Genomic DNA, 16,728 nt, shown 5'->3' with positions numbered 1-16,728 from the left:
CTGCTTTGCCCTGCTTTTGCCCATGATGATCTCTCTAAGTGGAAAGCCCTTTTTCTTCCAGGGAACACCTACCTACTCAAGTATCACCTTCTTGATGAATTGTTTTCCTACTCCCACAACCACCAACATATAACTCTACAACAGCACTTATCACCTTCCATCAGCACTTAACTTTCTCCCTCATTTGAGTTTCTGGAGTGCAGGGACAGGACTTATTCATCTCTGTGCCTCCTCTAGGGGTAGGCCCCATAATAGGAACTCTGGATATTTCTGGATCACAAGACTTAATGAACTTCCCAAGTTTCCGATTGATTAAGGAACATTTTAAGCCCATGAGATCCTCAGAAGAGAACGTGGACTCTGCCTGGCTACCAAGACCCAACCCCAGCTCCTTGTTAACAATTACTTCCCTGAGCCCAGGCCTGAGTGCACAGGCCTGACCGCTTCCTGGGTGCAGGCAGCAGGGAGAAGGACTGAAAGCTGGCTCAGACAAAGACCAGTGGTCTCAAACAGCTTTTTCCAGGTTGCTGGAGCCAACTCAAGGCAAATGAACAAGAGCAATCACAATAGCACACACGTGGACTTGGAATCCTCATGCTGCTTTGAGATTGTAGAGTCAGTCTCAGTTGAAAATCCCCACAGGCTGCAACATTGAGTTTCTGGCCTGTTGATTTCCTACCCTGTGCAGCATACTAGAAAGTCCCTTGGTGTAAACAGGAGGGAGCGGCATAAACACATTTGGACTAGGCCAACTGTTAGGTCATGTTAGAAAGGAAGGTTAACTGTTTCAATTTTTTTCATATCTCTATCTTTTTATTCTCCTGATAACCCCCTGAGATTGGTAGAGTCAGGAACCATCAACCCATCTTCCAAGTGGAAACGTAGAGCACATTATGGTTGTATTCATCCAAGTTTACGCAACAGAAAGATGAAGGCTAATGCTGGGAATAATATAAGGACTGCGATGGTCCTCATGATCCAACTGCCCCATTTTATAACTAGAGAGCGTGAGGCCCAGAGGCATCAAGTAGCTTGCTTAAGGATACATAGAGAGTCCAAGACAGAATTGGGATTAGAACCCTGGTCTCTTCACTCTCAGCTAATAAATGTTCCATAAAACTAGGCCTCCCTTCCTTAGGGTTTTGATTGTCCAGCACTTGAAAAAAATCCAACAGCAAAGACAAATTACAAACCGTATTACAAACCCACAGGGACAGAGAGTGTGGGGGCAAAGGTGGTACCCAGTGTGCTTGGTGAGGGTTACCACCAGATTCAGAAGAGAAGGGACCTTGGCCAAAGGTAACCTCCCTTCCCTGGAGAAGCATCCTTTCCGCCACTTTCTGTGATGCAGAATTGGATGGCTTCTTCTTGTCCATTTCCAGGGATCTCATAACTTTGCTGGGCAACTCACTCCACTATTGAATTGTTAGAAAATTCTTTCTTCCATATGCCTTCTCCTCTGCATTTGCGGTCGGATGGTAATTAATTTTATTTACATTAGTTAATTTTAATCAATTCAAATGGAACAACAAGCGATATGCACTCATTCCTTAGAGCACATGTGCGGCTTTATGTCTACCCTGCAGGCCTCCTTGACTGGACAGCTGGTGTGTTGGCGGCCTGTTGACTCAGTAATGCCCACCCTCCCCCCTCTGCCTCCCAACCCCCTGGAGCTGCATGGGGCCCATAGGTGCCAGAGCCCTACCTCCATCATTGTCCTTGCTGTCACCACAGGCGGTTTCCATGGACGTGTCACAGCCAGCTCCTCTCCAGCCCAGCTGACAGACGCAGTGCCACCCATTCAGGTCCAAGGTACATCTGCCGTTGCCATTGCACAACCCAGGGCAACCCTCTGCAAGGCAAAGCACACAGAATTGAGGTCTGCTTGTCCACAGCCAACTGCCGTCACACACACTCACACTCCATCTGCCAACTTACAAAATGCTTTCACATCCATCAGCATGTTGATGCCCTCAGCACCCAGGGAGGCCGGTATCATTAGGAACTGCCACTTCCCCGAGAAGGCAACTGAGACGCAGAGGTAGAAGGACTCCTTAAGGCTGCACAGTCAGGAAGTGGCAGAGATAGGTCTGAAACCCACACTTTCTGCATCTAAAACCCCCTCTTTCATAAGTGATTGGGATTCTAGAGCCAGTCAGTGGATGCAGGCCCGTCAGGATCTGACCAATGAAGGTTTTTGCCTGATCCTTGCTCCCTGTTCACTCTTGTGTGTTTTTCCTGTCTATGGTGGCTGTTTGGAAAAAAGGAATCATCTCTCTGTTTGCTCCTCATGTCCCTGCAGCACTTCTGGGTCTCATTCTGAAGGGCTGAACTTTTTCCAGCTCTTGTTACTAGGTCAACTGTATTGGATCTTAGGCTTTTCATTTATTTTATCCTATTTTCTCCTAAACAACTGTCTTCGCTTTGAGGAAGTCCTTGGGTCTTTTTCTTCCCATCTTATCTACAGCCACTAAGAAGAGGGCTCTGCACCCAGAGAAGCCCTGATGATGGCCATGAGAGAAACTAACTAGGTTGTCTGCAGTTGCAAATGCAGGCATGGGCAGGCTGCCCTTCCCTAATTTTGTTCATCTGTACATCCGTCTGCCCGTCTGTTATTTACTAAGCACCTTCTCTGGGCAGGCACTGGAGGCACGGAGATGAATAAGACCTAGTTCTTATTCTTGAGCAGCATGTAGCCTAACAAAGGAGATAGATCTGTGTAAGCAAAATATTTCACTGCTCAATGCCCTAAGGGAGATGTACAAAATATGGTGGGAACCCAGCACAGGCGTGGCCAACTGTCTGAGAGGCTGTGGATGATTTAATCCAGAAGGGTCAGGCAATATTTAGACTCTGCCTCGGTTCTGCTTTGACCATGATCATGTGGTGGGGAGTTGTTATTACCAGTCAAGGGATTTACAGGTTTTTCACTACCACCTTTTTAAACCCCTCTCTCTGAGTTTGTGGCGCAGAAATCTATGTCTGAGAATCTGTTAAGTTACATGGTTCACTTCGGCTTCTATTTTGCCACCTGGTTTCCATTCGAGCCCTCATTTTAACAAACCTGCCCACCGCTTTCTCAGAGGGGCTATCAAAAAACACCACTCACGGGCCTGCCTTCTGTGTCTTCTCTCTGCCCCTGCTCAGTCTCAGGGAAACACACGGATGTGAAAGCACTCTGTCGTCTATAAAGCTTAATTTGTTTTATTATCATGAGCAGCAAACTGCTACAAATATGGCTACAGACAGAATTTTCTGCTATGAAATAACTGAGAATTGACCCATTATTCTGAAATAGGACAAATGTGAATGTAGCTGCCCAGTATAAGACCTAGGCCGAGGTAGGCACTCACCAAATGGCTGATCAATTAGAATCTAAAACTTTAGTATTTCAAGGACTTTTGATAGTTGACTGCTATTAAAAAGTAAAAGAAAAGAACAACTTCATTTATATTTGAGATGTTCAACACAGCAACCTGTCAATCAATCTGGCCACCGTGTTTTCCATTCAAAGGAAGAAACATTTATTGAGTGCCTACTCCAAGCCTAGGAGAGATTTCTCCAGAAGTTTAGAAGCAAATGTAGACTATGTGGTCTTGGCACAGCAGAAGCCTGTTGGGAAAGGTGGGAAGCCACTAGCGTGGACAGCCCAAAAGTGACTGAGAAAGCAGTTGTTGAAGCGCAGGAGCAGTGCTGTGAAGTGCAGGTGAACACCCAGGCCTTCTGACCTGGTAGCCAACATCAGCCACCCCTCCTGATTGAAACAATTACAGATGCCCTCTTTCCCCGATTAGTCCCATTTACATTGTTGTCCATTGGCTGGGACTTCCTTTCAATTAAACCTCATCTGTATTTGAAATCAGCCTTAGAGGAAGTAGGGCCTAATGGGTAAGAATGGTAGTAGACTGCTTTCTCTTGCTCCAAGATGTAGCCTCTTGTAAGATGCAAAGAACATCTCCTGTGTAAGAGCACAAGTTTGAGAGCCAGATCAAAGGCTGCCTCTGCCACTCAGCGGCTGTATGATCCAGATGTTTTATTTAATTTCTTTGAGCCACAGTCTACTTATAAAATGAGGTTGTTGGGAGGATTAAATAAGATAATGTGTGTGTGATGCACAAAGCCTGACATACGGCTTGAACACAATATTTGAATCTTTTACTTACCTGCACCTTCTATTTTGAGTAGAGAGCATATAATATCATAAGTTGTGCCCATAACTTCAGGTAGGGCTCATAGAAAGGCAAAACAGAAAATGAGTTATCTAGATCAGAGTCAGTAAACTTCTTCTGTAAAGGTCCAGATAATAAATTTTTTAGGCTTGTAAGCCATATGGTCTACGTTGCAATTACCCACTCTGCCATTGTAGCTTGAAAGTAGCCACACACAATTTATAAATGAATGATCATGGCTGTATTCCAATAAAACTTTATTTACAAAAACAGGTGATGAGCCACATTTGTTCTATGTGTTGTAGTTTGCCACGCCCTGGTTTAGATGCTTCAGGACAGTGATGACGACAGTTGTCACATACTGAAGGTCTACTATGGCTCACCACTGTGCTAGACACTTTACATATATTATTTATAAACTAAATAACTTTTTGTTATATTGTTCAGATCCTGATTTTCTAGGGCAGTTCCAATTTCACAACATTTAATCCTAAATTTTTAATAAAAACTATGTGTTGTAATAGAATGTGGACTAGAATTGGACAGATCTCAGTTCAAATCCCAGCACCACCATTTTACTTACTATCCATGTGATGACTGGCAAATTATTTAACTCTCTAAGCCTCAGTTTTCTCATCTGTAAAATGGAGGTAATACCTAATTCAAAAAGCTGTTGAGAAGATTAATGAGGTAACGTATATTAATTATTTAGCACAATGGATAACACAAGTAGGCATTTAATAAATGATAGCTGCTATTATTATTATTGGATTCAATTGTTTTAACGTTGCATAACTTCACTAAGAAATTCACAAACCAGAAAATAACCCTTTGCCAGTCCAAGTTGTGTCAACAATTTGGGTGAAAAGCTATGGTCCTAATAAATACAAACCTTGCCAAAGAAAGCTGAGACAAGCCCAGTGACATGGTCATGGGGGCTGAACATGCAGTTCAGTGGGAGGCAGTGAGATGGGTTCAGAGCCTCAAGCCCTAGCCCATGTCCACCATCTCATGCTTTCCTAGCACTCTGTCCTTCTCCTTTAGAGCAACTGCCTCAAGTATACTTAAATTATTAATTTTGCCATTAGTTTAATGTCTTACTGCCTCCATTAGAACGTAAACTCCATAAAGGCAACTTTGGACCTAATCCAGTGCCTTGCATACAGCAGGTGCTCAATATGTATTTGTTGAAATGAATCAATGAATGAGACAGGTGACCTAGGTTCTGGTACCTCCTGCCTGACTTGTGGGAACTTGGGAAAGTTATTTTTCCTCTTTTGGCCTCAATTTCCTCATCTACAAAATGAAGGTTTGGATGAGTTGATCTGTTAGGTCCTTCCGCTACAACTGACCCAATAGGGACGGTCAAAACAACTTCAAATTTGATGATTTTGTTCTTAATTTCAACAAACTTTACTTAGCACCAACTGGATGCCAGGCATGGGTTAATTCTGGGAGATAAGATATGTCCTCTGCCCTCAATAATTTTATGTTCTATTTATCTATACCCTACTTTGTTCCCAGAAGGATTTAAATGGGTCTTATAACTTCAAACAATACTTCTCAAAGTGAATTTTGTGGAATACTAGTTCTATGAGGTCCTCAAACACAAGCTTCTGTGGTCAAATAAGTTTGGCATCCTCTATTCCTATCCTAGAAAGTCACACTGAATATTAATATATTAAAGGCTCTGAGAAGTCTTACAATAAAGAAACCTGCTTATTTGATTATCAGAACATTTTCCAGTTTGACCTCAGAACTCTTTTTTCCCCCTTTAACCATTTATAATAAGGTGGAATATTCCATTCCACAAAACCCTCTTTGGGAACTCCTGCTCTGGTGAGCTCCTCTTCGCACATGGTGCCTAGTGCACACATCCTGTGCTGCTCTGAAACTGCCTGAAGGAGCAGGTGTTCTTGGGGAGAGGAAGCTCTACATGTGAATCACAGAAACACTTTAATCCACAGTCAGGTTCTTCAAATGGACCAAGTTATACCCTGAGGGTATGCACTGTCCTATTAGTTTCAGAGTTTCATAGGGATTTTGAGTACCCGTGGCTTGAATGAGGTTTGCTCTTATCCAGAAATTTGCTTCTGGGATAATCACACCTCCATTGGCAGTATGAGGAAGCCTTCTCAGAACTGACTTGGTGACTTTCTTAAAGCCATATGCCTATCCTTACCCACTACCGAAGCTCATTAATTCCACAAACCCTGAAACTCATCAATAATTCAGAGATCCCAAGTGATATTAACAATCCCCTCTGGAAGGACTCACACCAGGCATTTGCTAGAGCCAAAATAATATAATTTTAAGGTTTAGAGAAGGGCTAAGCTTCTCAAAAGAAATGATGCCCTTTAAATGACAAGAGACCGCTTTATCTTAACCTTCTGCTTAAGCCTATGAAAAAGCCCCCCTTGAAGGTAGTATCAGGTGTGACTAGAAGACTTTCAGAATCCTTGAAGGTACTTATTTTTTAGGTAAGTGGCAAAGGAGCTATGTAATACACCCATCATATATCAAAATGCCCCATTTCTTTATGTTTCTCTTTTTGGTCCTCTTATGCTTTTTCATCCCTACAGTTACTTCCCTAGACAAGGTCACTATCATCTTCTACTTAGATGACAGCAATGGTCTCCCAATTGGTTTCCTTGTCCCCAGATGTTCCCCCTCAACTCTTTTTCAACAATATGGCCAGGTAGATCCTTCTAAATCACAAATATCATCAACTCATTATCCTGCTTTTAAAAACATTCAGTTGGTTTCTCATATTATTATGTTAAAGTCCATGATGTTGGTCTATAAGGCTCTGCCTAAGTTTGGGGGGTCTTCTTGCTAAGTGGCCCTTGGGCACTTCCCTATCATAACCCTCATCACACTTTGTTGGAATTATTTGTTTTATTATTAGTGTCTTCTCTGCTAGACTGTGGGCAACCTGAGAGCAGGGACCACTTCTGTTGTGTGGTATCCATATTTCTTGGCACTTAGGAGGAGTTCAACACATTTGGTGAGTGAATGCTGTTGCTTTCGTCTCTACCAATGCAACTGGAAAGCAAAGAACAAAAGCCGGCTTGCCTTTGAAGTACAAAATACTCTACTCTGACAAGTCCTGAGCTTGCATTGTCCAGGTCTTTGGATTCTGTTTTTAGAACTAGTATCCATTATACCAGAAAGTCATCCAGATGGAGGCTTGGTTCAGATCTGGATTTTGGCAAGAAGCATTTGTCTTTTAAATCAAGTTATGATTTGTTGACCTAATCCAACTAAGGGTCTGGTGATGTTTTCTGAACTAAAGATCAGAACAGGTGGTTTGAGAAAGAATATGTGTCACTTCCTGGTGAGGGTGCCATTTTGGAAGACGTGTTTTGGAGGAAGAATATTGGAAATTATGGGACATTCCTGGCGACTTATGGTGATAGAAGGTAGAATGTTCGAAATACGAATTAAGCCAGGAAATCCAAATCCTGGCTCTGTCACTTACTCGAAGTGTGACCCAGGATGAGCCACTCATCTTCCTCAACTTCAATTTCATTTTCCAATCAAATGGGTATAATTATCTCTGCTCTCTTAAAAAAAACTTCACAGGACTCGCTTAAGACTCATGGATATGAAAAACTTCACATAGCAGGAAAAACTTCCACCAAACAGATGGTATCCTTATTAAATTTAATCCATCCTGAAGATTCATTTGATAATGATTATGTGTAAATGCCTATTTTAAAAAGGCTCAAATGTCCTACTCTCTCTTGCTGGAATGATTTTATTCTCAGTGGAAGATTAGCATGTGAAATGTGAGGAGCCTTGCTTCTCAACACCAGGCATCCATCTAACGGGCTCTAGTAACACCTTTAGTATATTTGGCAAAGATGTCCCAGTTGAAAAGCATTTAGTCATTTATGTTTCCCCAAAACCCTTTGCATAAGTTTTCAAACAGCAGTTGCTATCTCTTATTAAAAGCCAATTTAGCCTCCTTCTTTACAATTTCAAAAAATTAGTCTGGCTAATAAGGTCCTTCTCCAAATTAGGGGTGAGAATAAGAATATGATGATAAAACAGCATAGCCAACATTTATTGAGCATCATTCCTGCCCATGTGCTAAGCACTCTACCTTCATTATTTCACTTGATCCTCATGCCAACCCTGGGAGGCTGGTCCTGTTATCATTCTCATTTTATGAAGACTGTGAAGTAAAGGTAGGTTAAGTAACTTGCCCAAGGTCACCCAGTTCATTAAGTGTTGAACTTGGGATTCAAACTCAGGCAGTCTGACTCCAGAGCACGCGTCCTTAACCACTGAGCACATATTTTGTGCCAGGTGCTGTGTTAGGGCTTGAGGATAAAAAGATGAATATGGCATGGGATCTCTCCTCACAGAGGTTGGAGTTGTTTAGGAGCACACATATCTGATCATTCTGAGACTTATTCTTAGAGCAATGAGGGCAGCTGGGAAGATCAGGGACTATCTAATTCATGTAAATGTTTAAAATGGAAGGAATTACTTTGCCTGTCGGGAACACTCTTCAAAGATAAAACTTACCAAAGTCAGGCCTTCCCTGAAAAGGAAAAAATACCCCAAACAAACAGACCACCCACTCCCTGTGGTCAGGGGTCTGTTTTCCCCCATTTCTCCAGAGCCTGGCACAGTATCTTGTACTCAGTACTAGTACTAGTGGGTGCTCCATATGTGGTTGTTGGATGAATGAACACAACAGTAATAGAATGTAGTTCTTATGATTTCTTAGCTTGCTCTGGGGTCTCTTCTTTTCTCAGGCCACCCACCCTGGTTTCCAGCATCTTAATTCTGATGGACCAGAGGCCATAAGGGATGGGCAGGGTAACATGAGATGGGGCAGAAAGGGTGAGGGGTGTATGTGTGTATGTGGAGGGAAGGACAACAGCACAAGTGCAATGTCACAAACAGACTGAGCACTCTAGGGGGAAGAATGACACTCCAGGTATATCAACTGCCTTGTGACCAAAAACCTACCCCTTGGGCAGTGGATGCTATGACACAGCTGGGGATGTGGCAGCATCTAGACACCATGCTTATGGGGTGTATATACATTTTCATATACACATTTCTTCTTTTATGATCAAACACAAACACATACACAAAGACAATTGGAAAATAGAGGAAGGAAGACCATACCTTTAACTACCCTATCCAGATAGTGCGCTTGGGAAATAAAAGACAGGACATTTAAGGTAGGATCGAGTAAATGCAATACTGCCTGCCACATGACCATGCCAGGTTCTAATGAGACAAAGGGAGATGCACCTCATGTTTGGGACAGACCTGCCATGGTGGGGAAAATAAACCCGAAGACAGGACAACACGAGAGAGAAGGAGGGAGAGCAAGCACATTCTCCGGGAAAGGCCAAAAGGAACTTCAACTCATTCTGTGATCCAGGCATTTGGAAATGTGATCACATAAACAAGAAGACATATGGATAAGGAAAACAGGAGAAAAAGGAGGATGGGAAGCTGCAAAAGTGGCCACACTCCTGCTCTGTCAGCTTATGGAAAACTAGAACTTGCCCCTTTGTCTACCCAGAGCAGCATTCAACTTCTCTTTAGGGGAAGCAGCTGTATAAGAAAAAGTACACCCTGTCGGCACAGAGGTGTTCCCAGGATACTTGAATTTAGAAATAGGCAAAATTAGAATTATCTCTAATATGCATTATGGAAGTGGGTTGAGTCTCTGGTAAAATATACCACTAGATTATCTGTTTGCCATTCTTGAATTTTCTATGGACACATGTGCCCACGTAGACTTGAAGGCGGAATGCTTGGTATTCTAAGTAAGATGCATCTCTCCTTTGTGCATCTTATACAGAATGTGAGGTGCAGGTCATGGATGTCACTGTGAAAAACAAGAAAAAGAAAAGAAAACCTGACCACTTTTCAATGCTTATTAACTCAAAAAATAGAATGATGTATGCTTTGTTTTCCAATGGAGGGGTCCTGACCACTTTTCAATGCTTATTAACTCAAAAAATAGAATGATGTATGCTTTGTTTTCCAATGGAGGGGTTGAGTCCAAGCACTGAATTATTTGGCAATCTAAAGTTTTGCTTAATTGTGAGGATGGGTGTCAAAGGTTGCTCTGAAATAAATCTCACTCAGCACATATGTGGGTGCCTGGCTGTGTGTTTAAATCAGGCAGACCTCTTCATTCCTAGCATAAATCAGTAATTCCATTTTGTCTTCCCCACCTAGGCTGTAGTTATAGCCATCTGAGGAACTTCTCTTCACCTCCCTTTCCACAGTTCCTCCACATGTGCTCCCACAAAGGCCAGATAGATGGCAATCTCCTGAAGGGCCTGATGCTTTCTGCCAGGCTGGCCCCCATCCTTAGCTCAATTTCACACATGAATCAAAAGTCTATATGATAGGATGGACTGCAATGGTGAGGCCTTATCTGGAAGCTCTAGGGTTCTATAAACTGTAAGAACATTCTTACTGTCTTCATAAAAAAATATAAATTTGATTTTTTCAATCCTCTGGATAGGACAGACGCTGTTGCTGTTCATCAGTATATATTTGCCTCAAAAGACTGGTAGATGAGAGGCTATGTTCTTAGTTCAGGTATCTATGTGGTCTCTGTTTCAAGACGAAATACGCTACTGGTGGCTGCAAAGCCAAGTGGAAAATTGGGAAAAGGAGATTTTAACTGGGCCTTGCTACTCCTTCATTCTTATAGATGCTATGGAGTCCATGAGATAGCAGGATATAAGAAGGGAAAGGGAAGGAGAGTGGCTTATTAAGCAGGAGTGAATAAGCAAAGCTTTGGAATGCCAAACAATGAAAAACAGGGTCAGCCCACGTGAAAAACAGCCTAGGAAACATCTCTAGCTAAGGGGAAGACTTTCTTGATAACTGGTTCATCTGTCATTTTTGTCTTAGTCAAGCTCATTCATCTAATTTTGCAAACTGATCTAAAATTTCTTAGACATCATCTCCCAGGATATGCCATCAGAGAGCAATGACACTTAGGATCTCCTGGCGCAGGTGGTATTCTTAGCTTTCAGATCTGCAGAGTTTTGTGGAGGGTCATAATCATACGTTCTTATAATAACTCTGAACTTAGCTACAGAAGAGATGGAGTGAGCCTAGGTTTCTTTTGCAGGGTTGGCAAGATGACTAGGCTGGATGAGATACCATCTTTGGGATCCAAATGGCCATTCTACCATGCAGCGTCCATTTTAAGGGCGTTCTCTGACAAGAAAACCTTAGATTGTCTTAATGGTGATATCACGGCTCTGGTGATGAGTCAAGATTATATCTACTCTATAGGCCAATCTCCCTAAGCCAAGGGGCTGATTTCAGAGAGCTCGCTCTCTCTTCCAATGCCATTTCATTTATAAGAACTGTTTAGTAATAAAGATCTCTATTAAATGTAAATATGTTTTTAATACATTTAAAAAATGCTTACTATTTCTCCAGACCACAGGCAGGAATAGCAGCCAGTGGAAGTGACCAAGGCAGACTCAGTTTGCAGTCAATGTTGTGGGTTTCAGGAGACAAAAGTGGATAATCAAAACTTCAAATTCTGACTCCACAAATCAAGGGATTCCTTTCCTACACAGTGACATCAAGCCACACTGTGAATCCAAAAGCAGATAACAGCCAGTCATTACCAAGTCTAAGAGTTTTCTGGGAATGGAATAGAGCTTTCTTGTCTCTGGCTACTGAAAATGAAAGTGACAACTGGGTCTTTGAAGTCCAATGCCATTTATTTATAAAAGGCATATGCAGAAGTCCATACTGTTGTTGCTTTCGTTGTTTGAAAATCTTGGCACATATGCCCTTGAGTACTGTCATTTAAAAATTCATCATGATTTTAAAGTATCAACTTTAAAAAAAGATGATGTGAACTCCATAAGTTTACATTATGAACGGTGGATTTAGGACTCCACAAAATTCCTACATCTTTCTCTTCAGGACTTCAGGATGAAGACGATGGCAGTAGATTCATCTTTCTCTTGGGCCATGTTTCTTCTTTCAACATTGCACAAATGTTTCTTATGCTCCTTCTATATTCCTGTCACTATGCAAGAAGCTAGAGATTGTGGTGGCACACATTTATTTATGATACAGACTCTGAGCCTTTGGCATGAGGTTAGTCTGTGAAGTCTTAGATCTCTTCAGCATTTCTATGACCTCCACACGAAAACTCTTTCCTTGACTTGCCCGTACCAACCGAAGCTTTCAAAAGGTTCTCTTAGGATAATCCCAAGAAGCTTCATGGGCCCCCTATCAAAGGTTGTGGGGAACATGTCAAGCGGCATTTCATTCTTATTTGCCAGGTGCCTCAGTTGAGTCTCATAGCTGTATCACTGGTACAAGTTAGGCAGATTAAACAAGGATCATTACAGCAGATGATGCTTGGGGTGGTTATAATCAAATGAACTTCTTTTAGATAGATGACACCATCAAAGAGAAGTTCTTGTTAAGGTCTTGGATTCATTGATGCTCTTCTATCTTTGGATGAAGGATCAGTGAGTAAGTGGTCAATGGCACCGACGCTGAGAGGGACTCACAAAGCCCACTAACTTTCCTCCAGTTTCTCACCCCTACCATATCTGGGCTGAAATCTCCCAGAACCAACAACTAACCCAGTTTTTGCTCTGATAACTTGGGGTAGATCCCTGTCCACTTTCTCTCTCTGGGTCAGCATTTGTCCTGTGGGGTCACAGGTCTCGTTATGAGAGAATGTTTTTGAGGAGGGATAAGCATAGCGTTACCACACAGGCACGGATGCCCCGTGGGTGACTTGTGAGCTCCCGGTTAAAGGCTGTTTGATTACAAAAGAGAAACCTGAGAGCTACCATTCAAAAGTGGACAAAGAACTCCAGAAGGTTTTATGGCCTTTCTTTATAATTTCTCTTCATTGTGAAGTCTGGTTTTGCTCACTCTAATAATTGCATCATCAGAGTATTATTTTGATCTTTACTCCCAGAGGAGGATTTTGTTTAAGAATCAAGATTTATATGATTGGACAGCTCTCTTGAAGCCGAGTAAATAATTCTGTATATCTGGCATCTTGAACAATCACAGCTCTGGGGTCAAGGTTGGAATTTTACAAATGTAATCAGAAGTTGGCATTTCCCACATGTGTTTTGAGACTTCGTAGACAAGGGGCACTGAAGTGAATAAAATAACTATCATACAAGTGATCCAAAATGTTAGCAGTGTTTTCAAAGAAATAGGAAAAAATTAAAACCTTCTTAAATTTAACTACGATTTTCAGTTTTCTCTAAAGAAACTGAAGGTCAAGAGTTAAGAGACCCATAAAATTCCTGGAAAAGACATCCAAAACTATGCTTTTGATGACTCTGTGTTGACTATATATTTGAGAAACAGATCCAGATCAATCCATCTTACCTTAACTTCTGGACTAGGAAACTGGGTTCCATATAGGCAAATAGGAGTAGTAGTGATGAGTAAGTGAGATCAAAAGGAAAAATCTCTCTATTTGTGAGAAATTTTTAGGAGCAGGTAATTCAGTTTCCGGCTGATGGGTGTGCAGTTCCGTGGGCAGTGGAGGAGGAGGCCCAAATCCTGTCACCCCTGGAGGCCCCTTCCAGCCACCCCATTCTGTGATTTACGGAGGGAGAAACCGAAGCCCCCCGCAACCACGTGGTCTGCCCACGGTGCTCTCACCAAAAACCTTTCTTGAAGATGCAAAGAGACAGATAATTCCTAACATAAGGAATTAAGATTCAATGTGAAATGTTCTTGCTTTTTGACAAAAATACTGTCATTAAAGAGGATGTCACTGTCAGATTCCCTTTTATTCTGAAAACCAACCTCTTTTGGGAAAAATCAAGTAGATTCCATAAAAGAAAAGGTGGACTGAAGCCTGCCAAAGGAGATATTTAATTCCTATTACAATAGTCTGCGCTGGGGAAGGTCACTGGGGTAAAAAGTTTCTTATGCTGGGGACTTGACCATAAGGAGCCCAGACTTGTCTTATGCTTCAATGCCAGCTGTTATATAATCAAGTCATTCTTTCCTGTTTATGGAGGGCAGCAGTGTGTAAATAAACAGACCCTCCTGTCTTCTGCTTCCCCTGCATGGAGGTCTCTGAATCAGCGTCATGGATACCTACCAGCTTTTTCTCTGGTGTGGGACATGACTATCTTACAGCATCTGAGCGAGCTGCACTTTAACGACCTATTGTATCATAACGAAATCTGATAAGAGAAAATTTAACACTTTGAATTTCTAACTTTTCACATCAGCAGTTTTTCCTTTTCCTAAATGATGCTCACAGGGAGTGAAGTTCCCTAGAAACCTAAGAAGTGCTTCTTGTTACCATCAAAGATTGAACAGGGGTTTCTCCTTCTTATTTCTATTCCAGAAAGAAAACAAAGGCACCGCCATTGTTTCCCTCATGTGCATCCCCTGCCCCTTCCTTTATACCCAACAAGGTTACTGAAGTGTTCCTTCAGTAGTAGGGTGTTGGGTTTCTCAGTGGGGATGCAGCTGGCCACAGGCAGAGACCCACAGAGAGCAAGTTGCCATGCAGGGAGATTAGACAGGGACAAAGGAAATGCTCAGCACACAATGAAAGGTAACAGAATTCCAGGCCAACGTCCTTTCATCTGAGCCACTATGACCAGTCCATTACTTCTTCAATGTCCTGTGACATTTTTCTGGTATTTAAGACTGTCAACTTCCCTCTCAAATTGTGCGCATTTACCTTGATGTATTTCTTATCTGGAGGGGAAAAGACATCTGCAATCCCAAGGAGAATTTGCTCTTAAAGAGTGACAATGGGGTGTGCAGGGGAGGTGGGAGGGAGGCTTTGACTTCTTGGCATCAAAACAAAAGAGATATTCTTCAAGCCAAGCTGGTAAACATCCGCAAGGCACTAGACGTAGCTCAGCCTGCCCACAAGCCCTGTCATGAATCATCCGTGACTGGACTTGGGAGAATTTCCCTAGCTCCCTTGTCACTGGACTCAGATGAGATGCTTTTATCTCAGAAAAGTCTGATATCCATAAACTTTTTGGAACTTGGTAAGGTGAGTTGAGGACTCTGTAAGCAAGTGATAGAAAACAGAACGCACTCTCTCTGGGATCTGATTTTGGTTTTAATAGGGATGGCCCCTCTTCTGGGCTGGGAGGTGGAAGGGTCAGTCTGTCCTCAGTCACGCGGAAAAGTGAAGGTGAGGGGAAGGCAGAGTTTAAACCAGAGGGCCCCTCAGATGACTAGGGTCACTTCTCTTTAAGAGGTGTCCAGGACAATCGTTAAGGTAGGATGACAGGGACATAAAGAAGCCTCCCAGACGCACACAGTAAGATGCTGGGGCACATTCTGCTATGGAAAAGCAGGGAGGGCTGCCATCCACTATGGAGTGGCTCTGTTAAGAGTGTGGGCTGGGCATATTAGGTGTGGAACTCGGAGCGCACAGCCTCTGGGAAGGATCCATGCTGGATGCCTCTGTAGGAAACCTGCACATTGTCCTGCAAGGACTACAGAGCAGGCAGCTGGTGAGGAGCCCCTGCACCAAGGCTCAGAAAACGTAGCCTCAAATTCCTGCTCTACTTAAAAGTTAAGTGACTTTAAGCCTCAGGTCTCTGAAAAGGAGGGAATAATACATGTGCCTGCATAGGGTGGTTATTGGGAGTATGAAATATCGCAGTTAAAGCCCTTAGCACAGTGCTTGGCAGGCTGTAAATACTCAAAAATTAGAAGTCCTTATTATTAATAAGTGTAAGGTGTCCCACAGCCATTTATACACACAGTGATGTTGTGGGGGCAGGGGCAATGAATATAAACTAATTTCAGGCTACAAAACAAAAGGAATGAAGCTTAAAAAAAACATGAGATAACAGGTAGCTCCGTTTGCTCAACATTCCTTTGTCTTTCAAAACCTTTGGGGCCTGTCTCCCAGTTTCTATAAGACTCAAGAAGCGACTTTCAGAGCTGGAGAGGCACCCAGAATCCTGCCTTCTAAAGCCATGTGCTCACCATCTGATCACAGACCCTTCCTTTAAAAAAAATGGAAGGGGAAGAAGTTAAAACACACATATACAAGCCAGTGGATTCAATAAAGAGCTTTTGGTGAGTGTTCGTTCCAGGATAATAAACCAAGCAAAACGGCTGGCTGTGTTTAAAATCAACAAAAGCAGCAGGAAAGGCAGAAAGAAGGGAATGGAGTGATTGGCTTGTTTTGAAAGCTGCCAACAGTGCTGCTTCAGCAGGGGACGGAGGCTAGGAGCCCTCAGGAGAGGAGAAAGGAGACAAATACAGACAGGACAGAAGCTAAGGACCTGGGCGGGAGGGATCCCAGGCCTAACAGGATGCAGATGTGGCCTGGGGCCTGTGGGAAGCTTTCCCCAGGCCTCTTTGGGAGCTCTGGCCTAGGAGGCCAGTGGGCATGGAGGGCTCAGAGCTAAGCCCAGGCCCTCCCAACCAGATCATAGATTTGATAATAATGGCTATGTTTATGGAGCACCCTACTATGTGCCAGCCTGTGCTAAGCTCCTTACATGCATTACTATCCCTGTCTTCTAGGTGAGGAAACTGAGGCTCAGAGAGGCATTGG

The 16,728-nt window shown here is 42.8% G+C and overlaps 1 protein-coding gene across 1 annotated transcript in view; it reads right to left on the bottom strand.

Annotated features, from left to right (window-relative positions):
• The window catches only part of TENM4 (teneurin transmembrane protein 4), a 397,674-nt gene that overhangs the window by 101,628 nt on the left and 279,318 nt on the right, over positions 1–16,728 (bottom strand). Inside the window, 1 exon segment of the mRNA XM_058545514.1 lies at positions 1,706–1,852. Within this exon segment, the coding sequence (XP_058401497.1) occupies positions 1,706–1,852 (147 nt within the window).

Source organism: Diceros bicornis, chromosome 7, assembly GCF_020826845.1.
Source record: "Diceros bicornis minor isolate mBicDic1 chromosome 7, mDicBic1.mat.cur, whole genome shotgun sequence".
NCBI classification, from domain to species: Eukaryota; Metazoa; Chordata; class Mammalia; order Perissodactyla; family Rhinocerotidae; genus Diceros; species Diceros bicornis.
This window is presented reverse-complemented; position numbering and strand designations above follow the sequence as displayed.